Source organism: Hyposmocoma kahamanoa, unplaced genomic scaffold, assembly GCF_003589595.1.
Source record: "Hyposmocoma kahamanoa isolate Upper Pololo Valley unplaced genomic scaffold, ASM358959v1 93, whole genome shotgun sequence".
Taxonomy (NCBI): Eukaryota; Metazoa; Arthropoda; class Insecta; order Lepidoptera; family Cosmopterigidae; genus Hyposmocoma; species Hyposmocoma kahamanoa.
In genome coordinates this window covers 4407155-4425674 of record NW_020654810.1, presented here as the reverse complement: position 1 = coordinate 4425674, position 18520 = coordinate 4407155, and the positions used below count along the sequence as shown (strand labels likewise).

The 18520-nt window shown below is 38.1% G+C and overlaps 4 protein-coding genes across 4 annotated transcripts; 1 reads left to right on the top strand and 3 right to left on the bottom strand.

Annotated features, from left to right (window-relative positions):
- Positions 1-1114: 1114 nt before the first annotated feature.
- Positions 1115-2526, bottom strand: LOC113237568 (plasminogen activator inhibitor 1 RNA-binding protein-like). The gene has a single exon (XM_026474127.1). The coding sequence runs from the start codon at positions 2362-2364 to the stop codon at positions 1192-1194; it is 1173 nt and encodes a 390-aa protein (XP_026329912.1). The 5' UTR covers positions 2365-2526; the 3' UTR covers positions 1115-1191.
- Positions 2527-3301: 775 nt separating this feature from the next.
- LOC113237163 (glutamine synthetase 1, mitochondrial-like) lies at positions 3302-5433 on the bottom strand. Its single transcript, XM_026473474.1, has one exon. The coding sequence runs from the start codon at positions 5289-5291 to the stop codon at positions 4074-4076; it is 1218 nt and encodes a 405-aa protein (XP_026329259.1). The 5' UTR covers positions 5292-5433; the 3' UTR covers positions 3302-4073.
- Positions 5434-5575: 142 nt separating this feature from the next.
- On the bottom strand, positions 5576-6933 carry LOC113237164 (glutamine synthetase 1, mitochondrial-like). The gene has a single exon (XM_026473475.1). It carries the CDS (start codon positions 6893-6895, stop codon positions 5699-5701), a length of 1197 nt encoding a protein of 398 aa, XP_026329260.1. The 5' UTR covers positions 6896-6933; the 3' UTR covers positions 5576-5698.
- Positions 6934-7590: 657 nt separating this feature from the next.
- Positions 7591-14209, top strand: LOC113237530 (DNA-directed RNA polymerase III subunit RPC9-like). The gene is made up of 4 exons (XM_026474061.1): positions 7591-7613; positions 8197-8317; positions 10757-10909; positions 14112-14209. Exons 1-4 carry the CDS (start codon positions 7606-7608, stop codon positions 14205-14207), a joined length of 378 nt encoding a protein of 125 aa, XP_026329846.1. The 5' UTR covers positions 7591-7605; the 3' UTR covers positions 14208-14209.
- The last annotated feature ends 4311 nt before the right edge of the window (positions 14210-18520 follow it).

Genomic DNA, 18520 nt, shown 5'->3' with positions numbered 1-18520 from the left:
CCATGTGAACCCAGAATAAATTAATGTTTATTTTTGTAAGTAATAATTCTATTAAGTTGAATATTTAACTTTGTATATTGTTTTATAATGTAAATTTTAAGTATACTGTTTTCGTGTGAAAGTGATAAAATGTGTCAATATAAAAAATTACTTACAAGAATTTGTTTCATTCTTACCCAATTTATGGCTATTTTTATTTATCAAGTGCATATATATTGTATCAAAAATAATAACTACCAATCTAACTTACATCTAAACATGAGGCAGATATTATTTTATTATTGCTTGAATAAAGGAAGAACCAACGTGGTTGACATTCAATCTGTATCATAATTTGTACATGGTTGATTTGTGGTATACCACACAAAGATCCTTATCTTAGGTACCTACCTATCTATGCAGCAACAATGTGGCAGTAATTTATAAATGTATACAACCAATCAATTCAAATCACAATTGCACATCCTAAGACTAACTTACATACTTTTGGTTATACTGTCATACTAGCATTCTATGGGAGGGGGAGACCTGTTGGGGAATGGATGAATATTCCAGGTATAATAAGAACAAGATTCACACATACAAAATGTTTATTTTTCAAGAAGTCTGTGTAACAACAAAAATCAACCTTGTTAAGACCTTATCTTTTAACATATATAACTATTTACAGTTCCCAAAGTCTGCATTTGTCAACACAAACTCATGATATAAAATGCAACAAGGGTTACTTTCCACAAATGCTCTAAACTAAGTTGTGACGGAGTTAATTCATATTATGTCACAGTCAGCAGGTTAAAAACCTTAATCCATAGAACTCTTCAACGTTAAATCATAAGCTGTGATTACAATATGATAAAAGCTACTGTTAAGTATGATAGTAGATCTGTACGCATTACTGTAGCTATACTGTGTATTCAAAATTAAAACTCTAAAATATTTCCTCCCCCTCCGCAAAATCTTGACATGAGCATGATTAACCCCATGTTACGAGAAATCTAAAAGCGAAACCAACAAAGTCGATTCTAGATTTTGAGACGGTCAACGTCGAAATCGACAAATATTAATGTAATATAATACACACTCGTGTAAATATTTTGTATATTTGCTTCAAAAATAATAGTACATACAATATTTAAATTTGTATCTCTATCGTACTTCGAAAGGGGAGTAGAACAAAGGCTCACTGTGAGTCTAGCCTAGAGAGGGGAAATCCTTGCTGTCGTCCACCTTGGGTGGGACGGCCTGCTGGCGCTGAGGCCGCTCCTCCACCGGGACCTCCTCGCGCGGCGGGCCGCGGCCGCCACGGCCTCGGCCTCGGCCGCGCCCGCGCCCACCTGTTCCGCCGCGGCGCGCCGTGTCGCTGAACGTGAACTCGATGCCCAGCACGCGCTTCTGGCGACCGACGCGCTGAGGATAGTCGGCGATGTCGTACTCCTCCTCATCGTCATCATCGTCACCGCCTTCCTTCTTGCGCTCCAGCATCACCAAGTTTTTCCACTGGCTCAGGTCTTCGCCCTCGCCCGCTTTACGCAAGTTGTACTGCGGCTGAGTGCGCTGCGCATTCCGGAGCGCCTTATACTCGTCGAGCGTTAACTCACGCGGCTCCTCCTCGACGGGGGCGGCGGGCTCAGCAGGCTGAGCATCACCACCCGCACCGGTGCCTGCGCCGGCATCTGCCGCCTTCTCGTCGCCGACTTCACCTTCAGAGCCCGTCTTGTTAAGTTCGTCCAGCTCGTCCTTAAACGTGCCCCAGTTGTGCGAGCCACCACCATCCCGCTTGTCTACCGGCTTTACACCGGTCTTGTCAGAGCCGGACCGGCGATCGAACTCGCGTTTGCCGCGATTATCGTAGGGGGGTCGGGGTCCACGAGGCCCGTCGCGGTCGCGAGGTTCACGCGGCGGTCGTGGACCACGACGCTCACCACCCTCAGGGTTCTCGTTGAAATTGCGTCGCTCATAATTATTAGGCCTGCGGTCACTAAACTCACGCCGAGGGGGCCGCGATGCACCGTCCTTATTCTCCACGGCACCATTCTGTGGCCGCTCTTCGCGGCGGCGCGGCGGCGGGCGCTCCGCATTGTTGCGCTCATTCGTACGAGCTGGCCCCTTGCCCTTCTGTTGTTCACCACTCTTATTTTCCTGAGACTTCACATTTTGGGTTTCCTTGATTCCTTTTCTGGCGACGGCACTGCCACCCTTGGGTTTAGTTTCAGGCTTGCCCTTGTTTTCCTTTTCGGCCTCTTTGGATTTCTTTTTGAGCTCCTTAGCTTGCTCTCGCGCTTTTAACGCATCAAGAGGATCGGACTCGTCGTCCAAGAAAAGAGCGTATCTGTTATCAACCCCCACACCGTAGGAATTCTCCATTGTGATCCTCTTGATGATTTAATCACACAAAAACTGGATGTTGGTGGATATTTTTCATGCACTTTAGTAGGGCGACATTTTGTCTTATTTTATTGATTTCATTTAATATGGCGGACAAACGCGATCGTACTTCACGCCATATGACACGAAAGGAATAGAGAAAAGAACAAAAATGGCGGACACTTGTTTTTTTTTTAATTACTTTGTTTATGGTTAGAATAACCATAGACAAAACCAACTCTCACGCGGGAGCTTGCGTTTTGGCACGAAATTCGGTAAATGTGCCATGTAATGTATCTTTAAATTCTAATCGCATCACATAACTCAAAGCTTAATTTTGCATTGTGTATGAGATCCTATGCAGAAGCTATGCAGGTTCAAAAATATATTATAATAAACATTGTGATATCAATCAACTGTTTATAAGCATCCACGGTTGAACTTATCATTAACGCATTGCAAAATATTGTGTATCGATTAAGAGTATATTATTTATAAAATACTACGATACTTCGTGATTGAAAATAATGGAATTCATTGCAGTCACGAATGTTTGTAAATCTATCTGGGCCCAGATTTTGATTGCCTCTCCCGAACGGAAACTGCGTCTTTTCTGAGTCGAGGCGTATAATATTGAGTATGGGCTACCCGATCAGATCGATTCCGATTTGAATTAAAGTCATGGCCCTGAAGTCCAAAACTAGGCTTTTGAAAATAGTACTGTACCTATTTGTTTAAGTTTATTGTGTACAATACACTAAGTACAAATGACAGACTCCGATGCGTACCTAAGCTTTGTGGAGGCCTTAATATCAACACGGCAACCTCAATGGAATAGGCAAAAACAACAGACCCCCACTGCGTTCAGTAAAAATAATTCATACGTAATAATACAATTAGGATTGAAATTAATATTTATTGAAATTTACCAAGTAAATATAAGTAATGTAAATATTTCATTTTCACTGCCGGAACACAAGAAAACAGGTAAAAGATCAACACTTTGAAAAAAATTGCAGTTTGTCAATTGTGTATTCTTATACAGTATATAATAATTTAAAAGTTCAGTAATTAGCAAGTATGGCTTAGGTTTAGTTTTTAGTTTGGTTAGGTTTAAGTATGACTTACACTGATGTAGTTCGGCACCAGGGAAAAGGGGCTTTTACACGTGATATAATAGTTTTTTATATGAACTGATTTCTAAGTTTTCAGTAACAGTTATGGTTTAATACCCGCCATAAAAATGTTGTAGCACCGATCATGTTTGTTACTTTATTTCTCGAAACAAATGGTACACAAACATCCCTACTGTATTTAACGTTAAATCAGCATAAAAGTTGCATATTTATCCCATTTAATTACTCGAGGTAATTTTGACAAAACATAAACATTTAAAAATTACCAAATCCATCTTACGCATTAGTACGATATGTCACTAGCGATTCCCACAACGCTTTAATAACTATTCAATTATACTGGCAAGGGGAATACAGCGAAACGGCACTAAAAATAGGCAGCCACTCCATTCTCTACACGTTGACACGTCAGTCTGGACTGGCATGAAAAAAATAACTACACGATGGAAATATCACGTCATAGTCACCATGCCCGTAGCATTGGCGTATGGTATCTGCGCAAAACAACCAGTCATTCAATGTTCTTACTATGCGTACAACGTATCAGCAATGGGGCAAATGAACAACAATGCACTACTTTTTACAAGGACTTGAGCTACCACCTACAGGTCCCAAGCAAGTTTCTAACAGTAAACCACAAACCATGTAAGGATCAGCGTCCCCGGCTGGTCTTCTGTCTTCCATGAAGCCTTTCCCTTTTTCTTTTATATTTCTTTGGAGCCTGATCGACGCCTTTCTATTCGCAATACCCCACGAAAACTTATCAAAAGGGGCGGTTTCAAATTTTCCTGATAATCTCATTCTGTTAGTAGCCTCTTCCATACCATAACGCTTCATATGTTTCATATGATTTTGTTCTAATCTTTTAATACACTCTTCAATAAATGCATATCCACCGTCCGATCTCATCCTTTTCGAGCTAAAATTATGATGCATACCAACACCCGGATGCTTCATACCCATAGGCTTCGGGTGGTAAGTTATCTGCACACCGTAATCTTCAGCTACCCGTGACATTATGTATCTGGACATCCATAAATCATCGGGGGCTTTTATTCCAACTGAAGTTCCTATCTGCCATTCCCAGCAAGCAAACATTACTTCAGCATTAGTGCCTTCAAAGTCAAGACCGGCGTAAAGACATGCTCTTGTGTGAGCCTCGGAAATATCTCTTCCTGCTATATATTTCGCACCGACTCCACAGTAAGAAAATTCATACACCACTGCAGGAAATCCACCGCCTTTTGGCCAACCCAGTCCCCATCCATCTACGTCTAACATAGTATACTCTTGTTCTAACCCAAACCACGGTTCATCATCTTTGTGAAACTCACATAAGTCATTACAAAATTTGCGGTTGTTGGTACGAACAGGAGTATCGCCACTGCCTTCATATACTTCGCATAAAACCAAGACGTGAGGTTCCATTCTAAAAGGATCTCTACATACAGAAGCTGGCTTTAGCCTGGTGTCGGAATTATCCGTACTAGCTAATCCACATGAACTCCCGTCAAAAGCCCAATCCGGGGCAACGTCAGCGCAGTATGGTGTACAGTTTAATATCCTGTCTTTGCATCTCATATTTATACCTGAACCATCGATCCAAACGTAAGTTGCGAGCACTTTATTACATGGCATCGGCAGCCTCATGTACCGGTCCATAACTTTCTTGTTCATTATATGGTTAATTGAATGCTTTAACATTGTTTTTTTCTGCATATCCATCCAACATTTATTATTTGATGTCAATAAACAACATTTAAGGGAATTGGTTAAAAGTTTAACTGCCATATTTTAAATTATTTTATGTAGACTTGCTAGCAGTAGTATTTTTTTGTAATAGTATTGGACGAACAAAGCGCTGTATGTATAATAGATGAAACTCTGGGACGAGTTAATGCAATTAAGACAACGTAATTAATAAATGAGCAAAATAAATTATTTTATCACAGTTCTTTTAATTGTAACCTATTTTATAATAAATTGGCACCTATATATATTAAATAAATCAATTACAAAAATTTTTGTGTATATTTTTTGGTACTTTTAGAATTTCAATGACAAGCGACCGGCATTTACTTTATTTTATTCAAAAACTTCTTTTCTGTGAGATTGTCAAATTCTTTCAGGATTGATTAGTAAATAGATTGTAATACGATGTTTTATATTATTCGTATATACATAATATGATTTTGCTTTTATGTACATGTTTCTGCGAGAAGCGCACACACGCGATAAGGGTCACAGTCACCTGCTGGTCGTCGATCTTCAAGATATCCCTTTTGCGCCATAGCTACACTTCTCTGTAACCTTATAGACGCACTTCGGTCGCCCACGCCCCACCTACATGTATCAAAACGAGCAGTTTCAAATGATCCTTGCAATCTTTTTTTGTTTTCTTGGCTATCGTTGAGCCCATAATTTTCCATATAAGTTTCGTGATTATCGCATAAAACTTTGCACACTCGTTCTATTTCTGTAATTCCTCCATCGCATCTCATTTTTTTAACGCTGAAATTGTGATGACATCCAATACCTGGTTGATATTTACCCATAGGTTTCGGATGAAAACTAATAACAGCATTGAATTGCTCTGCTATTCTATGAAGCAAATATCTTCCCATCCATAGATCATCGGCCGCCTTAATTCCAGTGGCACCAACTTGAAATTCCCAACTACTTTTCATTACCTCAGCATTAGACCCTTCGTAATCCATGCCGGAGTACATGCATGCTCTGGTGTGACATTCAACAATGTCACGCCCGACAACATACGGTCCGATACCACAGTACGAAAATTCATGTTTACATTGAACTGGAAAACCTCTTGACTTCGGCCAACCTAAAGGCCACAGGTCATCATGAAACATTGTATATTCCTGTTCTATGCCGAACATTGGTTCCTGATCTGAAATTGTATTCAAAACACACCCACATTTCGCCCGATGATTAGTGTTGGTAGGAGTACCATCACCCTGTAGGGTCTCACAAAGAACGAGTACATGAGGACTTTTGCGAAATGGATCTTTGTACATTGCAACAGGAATTAATAAAACCTCGGAGTTGGCAGTTTTTGCTTGTCCTGTTGAGCTCCCGTCGAATGACCATTTGGGTATCTTCGATAAATCGCACGGTATTTCGGAGAGAACTCGGTCTTTTGAACGCATATTAATACCACTACCATCAATCCAAACATACGTCGCAAGTACCTTCTTCTCCGGTAATTTTAAATGAGTAAAATGGTAATAGTAAGCATTCAGGGGTTTCTCCAGCTCTAAAGTGCCGCTGACAAAATGTTCCTGGGACACGTTTCGGACTATTATTTTTTTAACTTTGATAAAAGACTTCAGAAAGTTATTTACTTTCAGTAAAGATATACTGCGGATTAACACCATGATTTAAATATTGTACATACAAAAACTAAAAAGGTATTCACTTCTTGAAAAAAAAAAGTAAGTACCTATGTAGATAACAGGAAGGCTATGCAATGAATCTCGTTACCCTTGATTTTAAGGGTACTGTAATGAAGAAACTATTCAGAAACTTAAACAATAAACAGATTTTAATTAACTTCTTTGTCTTCACAGTCTCAGATAAACAGAACCATTAATCTACAAGCAAAATATAACATATTAGTCATGTACACGAGTTGTATGTAAGCTAAGATATATACAACCTACAAACAACACTGCTCAAAACAAATTTGTGTGTACATATCTGTTAAAATTAAAAACATGTTTAAGGATGACTACTTCATTCGATCACTTACTTGTCTTTTGTTTATGGCGTTCACAGTAATTATTCGTTCATGTCAAGTAGTGTCATTGTCAAATTGGCAATGTCATTCGCGTCTAGCGAACGAAAGTCGGAAAGCGAAGAAAAAGTAGAACAAATAGGTATTATTGTTTTTAAGCGAAGGCAAACAAAAACAAGCACTGCAGGACAAACATAATTATCGGAAAGTTGAAACGTGTACATATTTGTTTTCTTTTGTGTCGCGTGTTTTTTTATTCATTTTTATAGCAATTTAATCTTCAAAATAAGCGTACGATGTCAATCTTGTGATGTACAGACGTGGTATATTGATGAAAATTTGACTTACCTCATGGAAACGTACGTTGCCAAACACTCATCCTAATTTCAAAAAGTTCATTTCGTAACTATTATAATTGGCCAGACAACTACACCAAATTATATTGTCTTAAACTCGGGTATACGCAAAACTAATATACCTACCCAAGTCGCGAACTCAGAGCGGTCAGACTGTACCGAAGGGGATTATGGGAAACACTTGTGGGACACTTTGGGAAAAGTACACAAAAATTAAACATTTTTGTTATCAGTTTTTAATGTCTGCATTGGATAGATTAGAACTAAATCTTTATTCTGTAAATGATCCTGTACGGCCGATAGTTGTTGCTCCGATTATTATTCTGTTTGAAAGATAAATACCCCAATTCCAGTTCTGGCACTGACCAGCCACTGCTGCGACACGTTTGCTTTGCCTGCTTGGCTTGTGTTAGATGGTCATAACCTAAGCCGGCTCATTGCTTCGCATTACAACACTGAAGTTGTCTAACTTAGTGTTTCAGATAGATTTTCTATACTAATTAATATACTGGACTGTTCACCCAACAGTTGTAGTTTGTATAACCATATTATGTCTGGTTGTTTATATTGTTATTGTATTTTTTAGGGTAAAAGCAAATGCTGCATTTTTGTGTAACTATGAAGTTATGCTGATCCTACAGCAACTGAAGGAAAGCACACAGAAAAAACATAAACGGGAAGGATCTTTGGCCACTGTTACATATGAGGTATTCCTTCCTATTTTAATACATTTCTAATACAAAAACCACGAAAAAAATGTCCCAAGTCAAGCTATTTAAACGTAGTGACATGTAAAGGAATATGAAAAAGCTAAAATGTTGAATTTAAATTGTAATGTCATTGCAGTACTGTCTAATTTTGCTTGCTTCGCTGTCAGTCGAACAAACGAAGACTAAAGCGTGAATGATGCTCTGTATACGATTTTAACGCCCTATACGTTCGGACACTGTTTAGCGCGAACCCAACGTCCATATAATTGTAAGTCAATGATATGGATCTTTAAATTTAACATTTTCACTGATACTAAACAGGCAGTGAAGTACTGCCACCTTACCTATTTCTGCCGCCAAGCATTAATGTGAGCATTACTGTGTTCACTAGGTTCACTGGGTTTTGAATGGTAAGGGTGCTGGTGAAATTAAAAGTACATGGGACTTGTCAACTTATGTCTCAGGGTGACAGGCACAGTGGCAGTGCCCTTTAGATCTTTGCGATTTAAAGCTCTGAGTTGGACTGTAAGTGTTATGGACAGGCAAAGGCTTACCATCGGGCTTTAGCTTTATGGTTGTTTCATGATATATATATATATATATATCACACCAAAACATTTTTTTTGACAGACATTCATTACAATTTTATTGACAACAAAATGTGTACTTTGTATATCTTTATTAGTATTATGAAGCAATAAACCATTTTAGTAATATTCATATAAATGTTGCACAATAAAAGATCCAAAGAAACAGGGGTTGTAGACCAATGGAATGTTTTAGATGTGTACTTATTACAACTAAATTAACAAGGTTGTATACATATACATATTATATTTATATTGTTATTTTTGATGTGGAGATTGTTAGGGGAAGGCCTATGCCCAGCAGCAGGGCGTCGTATGGCTGAATGACGATGATGATGATATTATTTATTGCTGTACAAGCTTTTGTAATGAGTCTACAAAATTACTAATTTCAAAAATTTTCATTTTTTATATCCTTTTAATGCATGCATAAATACTCTTAAAGAGTATTTATAAAATCGAGGTAATGAGAAAAACAGGTCTGTAGTACCACATAACAGGCAAATTAAACTACATTGCGCAACAATTGGAGGTTATAATAACTTTTTCACTTCTCATGCTCTTAAAGTTCGTATTTATGCTGGGTGTAGATTGCATAAAATAGGATTTTATGCTCTAGTGCATAAAATAAAATTGTCGCTTAAGACCGAGGCAATGATGCCTGCGCGAACAGCCACGCACACTAAAACTTTATAAAATAAAGTTTTGCTTTTATTTTTTTAATCCGTATTATATTATAAAATTAAAAAAGTAGGCAATAGTAACTCTAATAAGTTATAAGAAATGGAATTGCATAAAAAATAAAAGCTTGTAAAATATAACTGAGCATTATGTAGGCCGACCTGAGTCATGTGTAGAATTGACATTCAATTTTAATTAAATAATCGTTTATTTGTAATATTGCTCTTTAATTTCCTCGCAATCGAAGTGAATAGCAGAGTGTATCACTCGTTCATAAAACCCATTTTACCCTCGACTTGAGTATCCGCCATGGCCTAAGGCTCGAGTGGATATACTCGCCTTGGGTAAAATGACGCGTTTTATGCACTTGTTGTACAATCTACTATAGTATGCTATTTATTATGAACTGAAAGCAACTCCATCAACTATCAAGCCCTAACAAATAATGACTGCAAGGTATTGCTTGTGTAGAACTAGCAAAATGACACATTCATACAATATTTATTATAAATTTGTGAAGAAAAAGGTTTATACAACTCCTGCTAAAAACTAGGTAAATGAAGAACGTTTACGACTACGACTTAACGTTTTTCTTTAAATATGAATTGTGATAAAAATGGGATAAAACAATAATCGTTTTAGGAATTTGGTTTATTACAGACACATTAGAGATTGTTTGTGAAATATAAAAAAGTTAGTTAAAAGCAGCTTTTTATTTCTAAATTTAACTGCCTCCGTGGCCGAACGGTTACCATGCTAGACTGCCATGTAGAGGTGCCGGGTTCGGTACCCGTGACGGGAGAAATATTTGTATGGCCTGCATTTGTTTCTCTCGTGAGTTTGGGGGTCATTGTGGTTGTCTATATGTGTTTCCATAGTACGTGGGCTCGTGTGTTAAAAATAAATAGGGTAAAGCCAAGTGTCAGTAAAAAATTTAATTGACCTGTTTATCGTTTTATACATTATTTAATTCTGGTCAGCAAATTTATTGAGTTTGTATCAGATAGCTACTTATAATCACATTTTTTCTATTTACACTGAAAAATTTAGTTTTTTGAAACCCTTACTTAACTACTTCGTTTTGACCAGGCTGTTGCACTATGTAAGTTCTGTTGTTTTTAAGCATCAATAACTTTTGGTTGTAATTTTCTATATTGCCTATTTTCAGACAGTCCACTTCCTACAAGACACAGACTGTAGAGTTCAGAGTGCTGAGGGCATTCAAAAGTTTTTAGAAGCCATGAAGAAGTTCAAACTCACTAAGACAGAGAAACTTATGATGGTCAACACTCCACCCCGAACTGAATTGGAGATACAATTGGTGAGAATCTATTTGTTGTTTTGTTTGGAAAATAGTATATTACCTAATCTCTTGTTTCAGCATCTAGAATTAGATCTGATGATGTTCCACTAAAAAAATTTAACACTTTAAAGGTATTTAAGCTCTCTGCGAATACTGTAAAACTACAGAAGATTTAACCCATCTTTTAGTGGAGTGTGACCGCATTAGAGCCATACGACCATATATATGTAGACAGGGTTATTTGTAAAATACTAACAATGTCGCAGGAACTTATGTTCAGTTACTTTTAAATTATTGTTTTCACTAGAGCAAACAAAAGCAATTAGTACAACTGTCAATGTGATATAAAATTCAGTGAATAGACTAATTGGAGCCGGATGACTCCACTCCACCTAATTTTAAATGGAAAGTGGAATCCAAACATGAAGGTACCTATATTCTAGCCAAGGAAGGTTGGGGAAAGCTGCCCCAATATCGACGAAGAATCGTTCCTGGACTTCGCTAGTATAGTTTTGCGTTTTCGTTTATGCCTAGTTATCAATATATTTTTGTATATTTTTAGAAGTAGGGAATAAAAAAATTGTATTTTAGAATAGATATAAGAACATAACGCAATTGATTCAGTTCAACCATAAATTAGACAACGTTATTGTACGTACGTTTCATTTTAAGCGTGGTTGAATGTTTACCTACGTGAAGTATTGGTTATTTTATAGTACACACATAAAACATTAAAGCTATGAAATACCTAATGAAATAATCAATTAAACAGTATTGACATAAAGCAAAAAATAAAACACAATGTGACAAAAATATTTAGACAATATTGCAATGAGAGATAGTTAAAGTTGCAAAGGAACGTTTTGACAAGAGACCTCATGCCAATGTAAATGTCACATTGATATTGAAAACAGTGTGACCATTTGTGGCAGATTTCTCCCATTTGGGAACACTTAATTTTTATTCATTTTCATTGCTGCAGAACATGATAAGTTATATTAAATGTGGCAGAGTTTGGCAGATTTGGGAATGTTCGGGAACTTTTTTATTATTTTCTGGAACAAACTGAAAACTTGTTGTTTTCTGCTACTGCGACATCTGAAGCTAAATACAGGCCGATGTTATAAACATAACCTATATCAACTTTATAACCCCAGCTTCTACAGGCTGTACTCAATTAGCTTTTTTTGATGCTTTGATAATGAATCACAAGTATTGATAGGTCTCCTTAATGCACGGCGTCAAAAACACTGGACCACAAAATACATGGGATGTCGCCATCCTTCGATCGTGGTAAGAACTAACCTAAATAATAGCAGGGACAAAAAATGTTCTTTACAACTGCCATCATTAGTCGCCTAGCAATGTTTTGTTATTAAATATTCTGTATCGAATTTGGCTAGAGTGTAGTGCAGTGTTGATGCAATCACCACTTTAACCACCCCGCATACCTACAAGATGCATCTTCACGCCTCATTTGAAAGACTCCATATCTTCATTTGTGATAGGATCTTTTACTCTGGAAATCTAAAAGTACAGGGTGAAATATTGTTTAACGTTTGTATTTTTATAAAAAATGGGGGAAAAAATTAAATAACTATAAAAAAAATATTAAACAGTCTGACATAAGGCCCAAAACTTATTTGGAGTGGCCAGAAAAAGTTAAATCTATGCAGTGCCTGCATCTTTAATTATTTACTTTTCCTCAGTTAACTATTTATTTATTTGTTTAAACTTTATTACACACAAAACAGTACAAATGGCGGACTACTGCCATTAGGTTTATGTAACTAACTATGTATTGCAATTTTCGTTTTGCGTGGTAGAGTGCTGGAATGACCTACCCACCTCTAGTAAATAAATTTTGAAACTTACTTATTTAAAAAAAAACGATGTATTATAAACAATGGCTCTAGTTCGTACAGAAATCGAATAACGACTGATTACCAATTAAAATCACTAGCAGCCCAAACTATGGGTTGGTTAAAAAAAGTAACTTGCAGGGAGCCCTTTAAATTTTACCATATATATTACTTAATTAATAGTAAATAAAGTAAGTAAAGGTATAATTGGTGCACACTTCGCACACCAACTTGTTGCAGTAAGCGAAAATCTATAAGTGAAGACTGAATGTAACCAATGCTGAGTTTTTGCATTACTTATTTATAGTTACATTTTCTATTAGTCTGGCTATTATTGACATTTCTTTGCTTTGTGGTGAAATAAATGTCTTTTTAATTTATGTAAATAAGTATAGTAGCAGTAGGCCTCATTGTGAAAGCCTTACCTATTTCTACCGTCAAGCAGTAATGTCAGCATTACGGTACAGTAAGGGTGCTGGTGAAATTACAGGCACATGGGACTTGTCAACTTAAGTCTCAAGGTGACGGCCGCAGTGATAGTGCCCCTCAGATCTTTGCAATTTAAAGCTCTGAGTGGCAGTGTAACTGTTAAGGACAGGCGTGTAGCTTATCATCAAGCGCACGACTTGTTCGTCCCGTCACTTGATGGTATTCTCGTGTTCCACCTGTCGACGGATTTATTCAGTTGCCCTTTGCACTTCGTGCAGACTCTAGATTACAATACGTGCAGACCGGAATCATTAAATCGTCTTGGAAGTATTATAAAGGGTTTATATTAAGTCGACATCTAAAGGTGTCGAGACGTAAAAATCGTAATGTGTATAAAATCTTGAAAAAAAACCGTTGGGAATATTACCATAGTAACATGGCCATCCCCGTTCCGCTTGACGTCGACTTTATAGACATCCTGTAGAACAGCTACTATACTACTCTTTATTTTGGTCATATTTTTGTTAATTTGTTTTATATATTGTTAAGGAAATAATTATTACGTTCTTACTCGTAACATTAACTGTTATAAATTAAATGAAAAAAATATATCCTTACATACTTAATCTATTTCAAAAACCTGCACAATAAAAAAAGAAACAGATCTCCTGAACATTAAACAACTTTTTATTAAATAATAACATAATGAAATTGATCATTGTTATCGTGTAATTTGTAAACGTTGTTTCCCTTTATTGTAATTTGTTGGCTGAAGAAAAAAATGTACGATCACTGCTTCTTTGTTTACATTTCTTCAAATTCTAAAAAAAAAGCGAAGATGATATGCAAGTTTATATTCGAGCACATTCGGAAATACGAAGATTGCCGGAGACGTTGTACTGTAATGTATTTTACAATTAACATTTCAGATGGTTCAAGAAAGTGAGGAGAGGCTGTCTGTAGAGGATGTGCGCAATATCATCGAGATAGTCAACGAACACCTACCAGTCCGAGACCCTAGCTGACAGGAAACACCCAGCCCTGAGTTAGTTGAAGACTCAGGGTCACAACACATTGACGACACTTAGGCGTACTTTGAAGGACTTTCAGAAGATAAATATTGCAGCGATAGAAAGTTCTGATTAAATTGTTTAATAAACAATTAAATTTTGCCCAGTATTATTTTTTACAATAAGACATCTCTCGACAGTCCTTCAGACTCCCCACAAACCTACAACATCCCGGTTAATCTTTATACATTCTCAGATGAAATGGTTGGTGTTCTCTGAATAAAGTTTGAACTTTGTAAATATAATGATATTCTGTGTATTCTTCCTGAGTACTCGTGTCTCACCTTAGCACGCCGGACTCTATATGCAACGTTGTATTTGTTTGAAAAACCTTGCACAAGGACATCGCTCTTTTCAACACAAGGTGTTTTCGACGAGCGGTCCTCCATTACTTGAACAAGAAGAACCAAAAATAACTTCACCGTCAGAAAAATAGTCATTAGCAAAATGGAAGTTAAGGTCGGAGGAGGGCTCACACAGGAGTTTGAAGTGGTTACTGGTCTGAAGAAAGGTGACGCGTTATCGCCCATGCTGTTTAACTTTGTTCTCGAATATATCATCCGAGAAGTCCTATTGATTGATGGTGGAGAGCCTGACGATCTGGCACTACTTGGGCAACGCGAGTCAGATGTGGGGAAACTTGCTGAGAAGTTGGAGACAGTAGGCGAACTGGTTGGTCTCAGAGCTGGTCAGAGCAGACGGAATACTTGCATATGAAACGATATACAGATCTCAGAGAAAAAGCCTCCAAGTGAACGGTACGACTTATAAGGGCGTCGACAAATTTAAATACCTGTGATGCACTATTACCGGCACAAATAATAGGGAGAATGAAATCGGCATTCGCATAATAAACGCCCTATGATGTACAGCAGCCCTTTACAAAGTGTTGGTGTCCAAGTTACTAAGCAGCACTACAAAGGTTCGTGTCTACAAAACAGTAATTAGGCCAATCTTTATGTATGGGTGTGAAACATGGATACTAACGCTGAATAAAGAACACAAATTACTAGTGGCGGAACGGATGATGTCGAAAGATTCTGGGACCAATCAAAGGAGAATTTGGGAACTGGAGGGCCAGATTCAATAGAGAGATAAGAGAACTAGTGTCTGAGCCGAACATAATCGGGGAAATAAAATCTGATCGACTTCGCTGGCTAGGACATGTGGAAAGAATGGGAGGGGATCGAGCTGCCAAAAGAGCGTATTTACGGCAACCTACGGGTCACCGCCCAGTAGGCCGTCCAAGATATCATTGGAACGATGAAGTCGCCAAAGACCTAAAGGAACTAAATGTGTCCGAATGGTCGGAATTGGCATAAGACCGACAGAAATGGCGTACTTTGGTGTCGGAGGCCAAGATCCACTTCGGTTCGCTGAGCCAGCGAAGTAAGTCAGAAAAATACATTCAAAGGCTTCAATCTAATAAATATCTTCGCATACCTCAACAATGAAGGCTATTTTTAGACGCCAAAACGACCCTTTATCCTTTATCCTGTCCTCGTAGGCTGAAGGCAAGACTACCATGAAACATGAGAAAATATTTTATCGTTAATGCGACTATGGTAGGAAAATATTTGTGATTGCATTAAGGATGAGAACCGGACAAGTTCCATTAAACAGTTTTGAAGAAAGCAAAAGCTTTCTTAACGAAAAATAAAAACAATTCTCCTAATTGCGAGTTATGTGGAGTAGTAGAAAATGATCACTTGTTACTGGAATGTAGTAGTTTAGTACCAGCAGAGCTCCTTGTGAAAGAGTTCGTCCAGGGAAGTACTGCCACCTTAGCTATTTCTGCCGCCAAGCAGTAGTGTTAGAGCATTACTGTTTTCCGGTTTTGAAGGGTAAGGGGGCTGGTGAAATTACAGGCACATGGAACTTGTCAACCTATTTATGTCTCAGGGTGACGGGCGCAGTGGCAGTGCCCCTCAAATTGTATTTTAAATTTGCGATTTAAATTTTAAATTAGCGAATTTTGATCTGAGTGGCACTGCAACTGTTATAGACAGAGCTTACTATGAGGCGCGCGACTTGTTTGTCCCACTTGATATGATAAAAAAAATGTGTCCGGTACAAGCAACAGAGGGCGTCGTTGTTGAGAGACCTGTAGATACAGCGAACATCCTTAAGTGCTATGTATTGTATACTAAGCAAATTCCCACACGAAACAGGCAAAAAGACTGCTTCGAAGTCACGCGGGCCTCGCGTAATTAAATACAAGGCATCATCAGTCGACATGAATTTTATTTATAGAAATAAAGAAAGTACAGGAAGGGAAAGAACATCGAGTATACAACCAAAAATACAGTTAGGTATAGTTTTTTTTTTTTTTTTATTGTGACTCGGCAAAATGACTGCACCGCGCCTGATGGAAAGTGCGAATACAGTCCAGAGATGAGAGTAACGGATGGAAAACACAAATATCTTCACTCCGTCACTATCATTTTGCCGGTCTGGCCAAATGCTTCTTCACACTACGTTTGAAGGACCCGATGTTATAGAGGGGAAGGAATACATGCGCCGGGAGTTGGTTCCACAATTTGATGGTTCGGCATAAAAACGAATTGCCAAACTTTTTAGTGCGGGACGGTATTGAACTGACCGTCCAACTGTGGCAACGCAGTCCGGCACGGGTGGTCCGCTGATGGAAAGGAGAGGAAGGGATAAGGTTGAATACGAGTAACTCTTCAGAGCACTCACCGTGGTACAGGCGATAGAATACGCTAAGAGACGCTATATCTCTGCGAAGCTGTAACGACTCCGCATGCTCAGTTACATGAGGATCGTTGACAACACGGAAGGCGTAGCGCTGCAGTCCATCTAGGGCATCGAGCAAGTACTTGGCAGAGCCGTCCCAAAGGTGCGAACAGTACTCCATGCTGCTTCGGACCTGAGCTTTATACAACAGGTATCGCAGCTCTGGAGTAAAAAATCGGTGCACCTTGTTCAGGATGCCAAGCTTGCGCGACGCGGTACAGATGACGTACAGATGAAGTTAATTTGTTTGAAAACTATTCTGCCAAATCATTATGGTGACAACTGCGCTACGATTGGCCAAAGACGGGTGTCGTCTATTGCTTCACTTCAAAATGACCAGTTTAACTTGAGCTTTGCTATAATGGACGGAAATTGAAAAATTACATATTTAATTACCGATGAAATGTTTTCAAAATGTGAATGTGATTCAAAATTTCAAAGTAGGTGGAACCAGAGGATAACCACAACGAAATCGCGTTATAGCTTAGCTTAACTTGTTGAATATAGGTTGAATAGGCACTCAAATGAGGAGATTCTGAATCGGATTGTCATTTGTGTTGAAAACTGGATCTTGGAAGACAATAGGAAACGTCAGTCGTACTGTTGGCCACTGGGGAGGCAGCCAAACCATGTCCCAAACGCAAATTGAGTCGGAAGAAGCTGCTTGCGAGTTGTATGGTCGACCTATCCGACAATGTTCATTACAGCTTCTTGAGGCCTAGCACAACAATTACAGCAGAGGTGCACTGTGAAGAATTGCAAGTGATGATGGACAAGCTCGTGACAATGTGGTCTCCTTACATCGTCATCCCACCTTTTTATCGCCATTGCTCTTGTTCATGGCGACTCATTTTTAAATTTTTGAATCGTTTTTTAATTCCTTTGCCTCGCCATTCTGATGTTTCGTTCCATCGTCACACCCTGCTCGATCACCGAAGCAAGCACGTCTCCTCTTCAAATTTCGATCCGTTTACCACTTATCAATCTCTTGTGCAATAAACATTTAAAAGATCACAAAAAAACTGTAAACTTTGGTCCAATTTTAAATTTTTATTGAATTGATATTCAATTTCTTATGTGAAATTACTCCACTAGCTTGTTATGTTTATTAATACAAAGATCGAACACTCAGTAAAAATTCCTTCGATCCGGCCGGATTCGAACCGACGTCTTCTTGCACACCAACTAAGCTACGGAACGAACCAGCGGGCCTCACGAATTTTTCTATGTGCTTGTTGTCATATCTTTGTATTTGGTTTTTCAACGACTTTTTAGTCATAGCGCCATCCATGAGAAATCTATCAAAGTTTTGTCACCCAGTTAGACCTTTACAGCTACCAACCCTGGTGAGAGATGTCGCTATTCACTGTATTTAAAATTTTTTATTGAATTGATATTCAATTATTTTTGTGAAATTATCCACTAGTTTATTATAATTATTAACCGACTTCGAAAAAGGAGGAGGTTCTCAATTCGACTGTGTGTTTTTTTGTATGTATGTTACGCGATAA

Bases quoted from the DNA above. Each gene is read 5' to 3' on its own strand.
- LOC113237568 (XM_026474127.1), bottom strand. From the start codon at position 2,364: ATGGAGAATTCCTACGGTGTGGGGGTTGATAACAGATACGCTCTTTTC.
- LOC113237163 (XM_026473474.1), bottom strand. From the start codon at position 5,291: ATGGCAGTTAAACTTTTAACCAATTCCCTTAAATGTTGTTTATTGACA.
- LOC113237164 (XM_026473475.1), bottom strand. From the start codon at position 6,895: ATGGTGTTAATCCGCAGTATATCTTTACTGAAAGTAAATAACTTTCTG.
- LOC113237530 (XM_026474061.1), top strand. The intron at 8,318-10,756 runs GTATTCCTTCCT...GCCTATTTTCAG, and splicing joins TGGCCACTGTTACATATGAG to ACAGTCCACTTCCTACAAGA. The intron at 10,910-14,111 runs GTGAGAATCTAT...TTAACATTTCAG, and splicing joins CTGAATTGGAGATACAATTG to ATGGTTCAAGAAAGTGAGGA.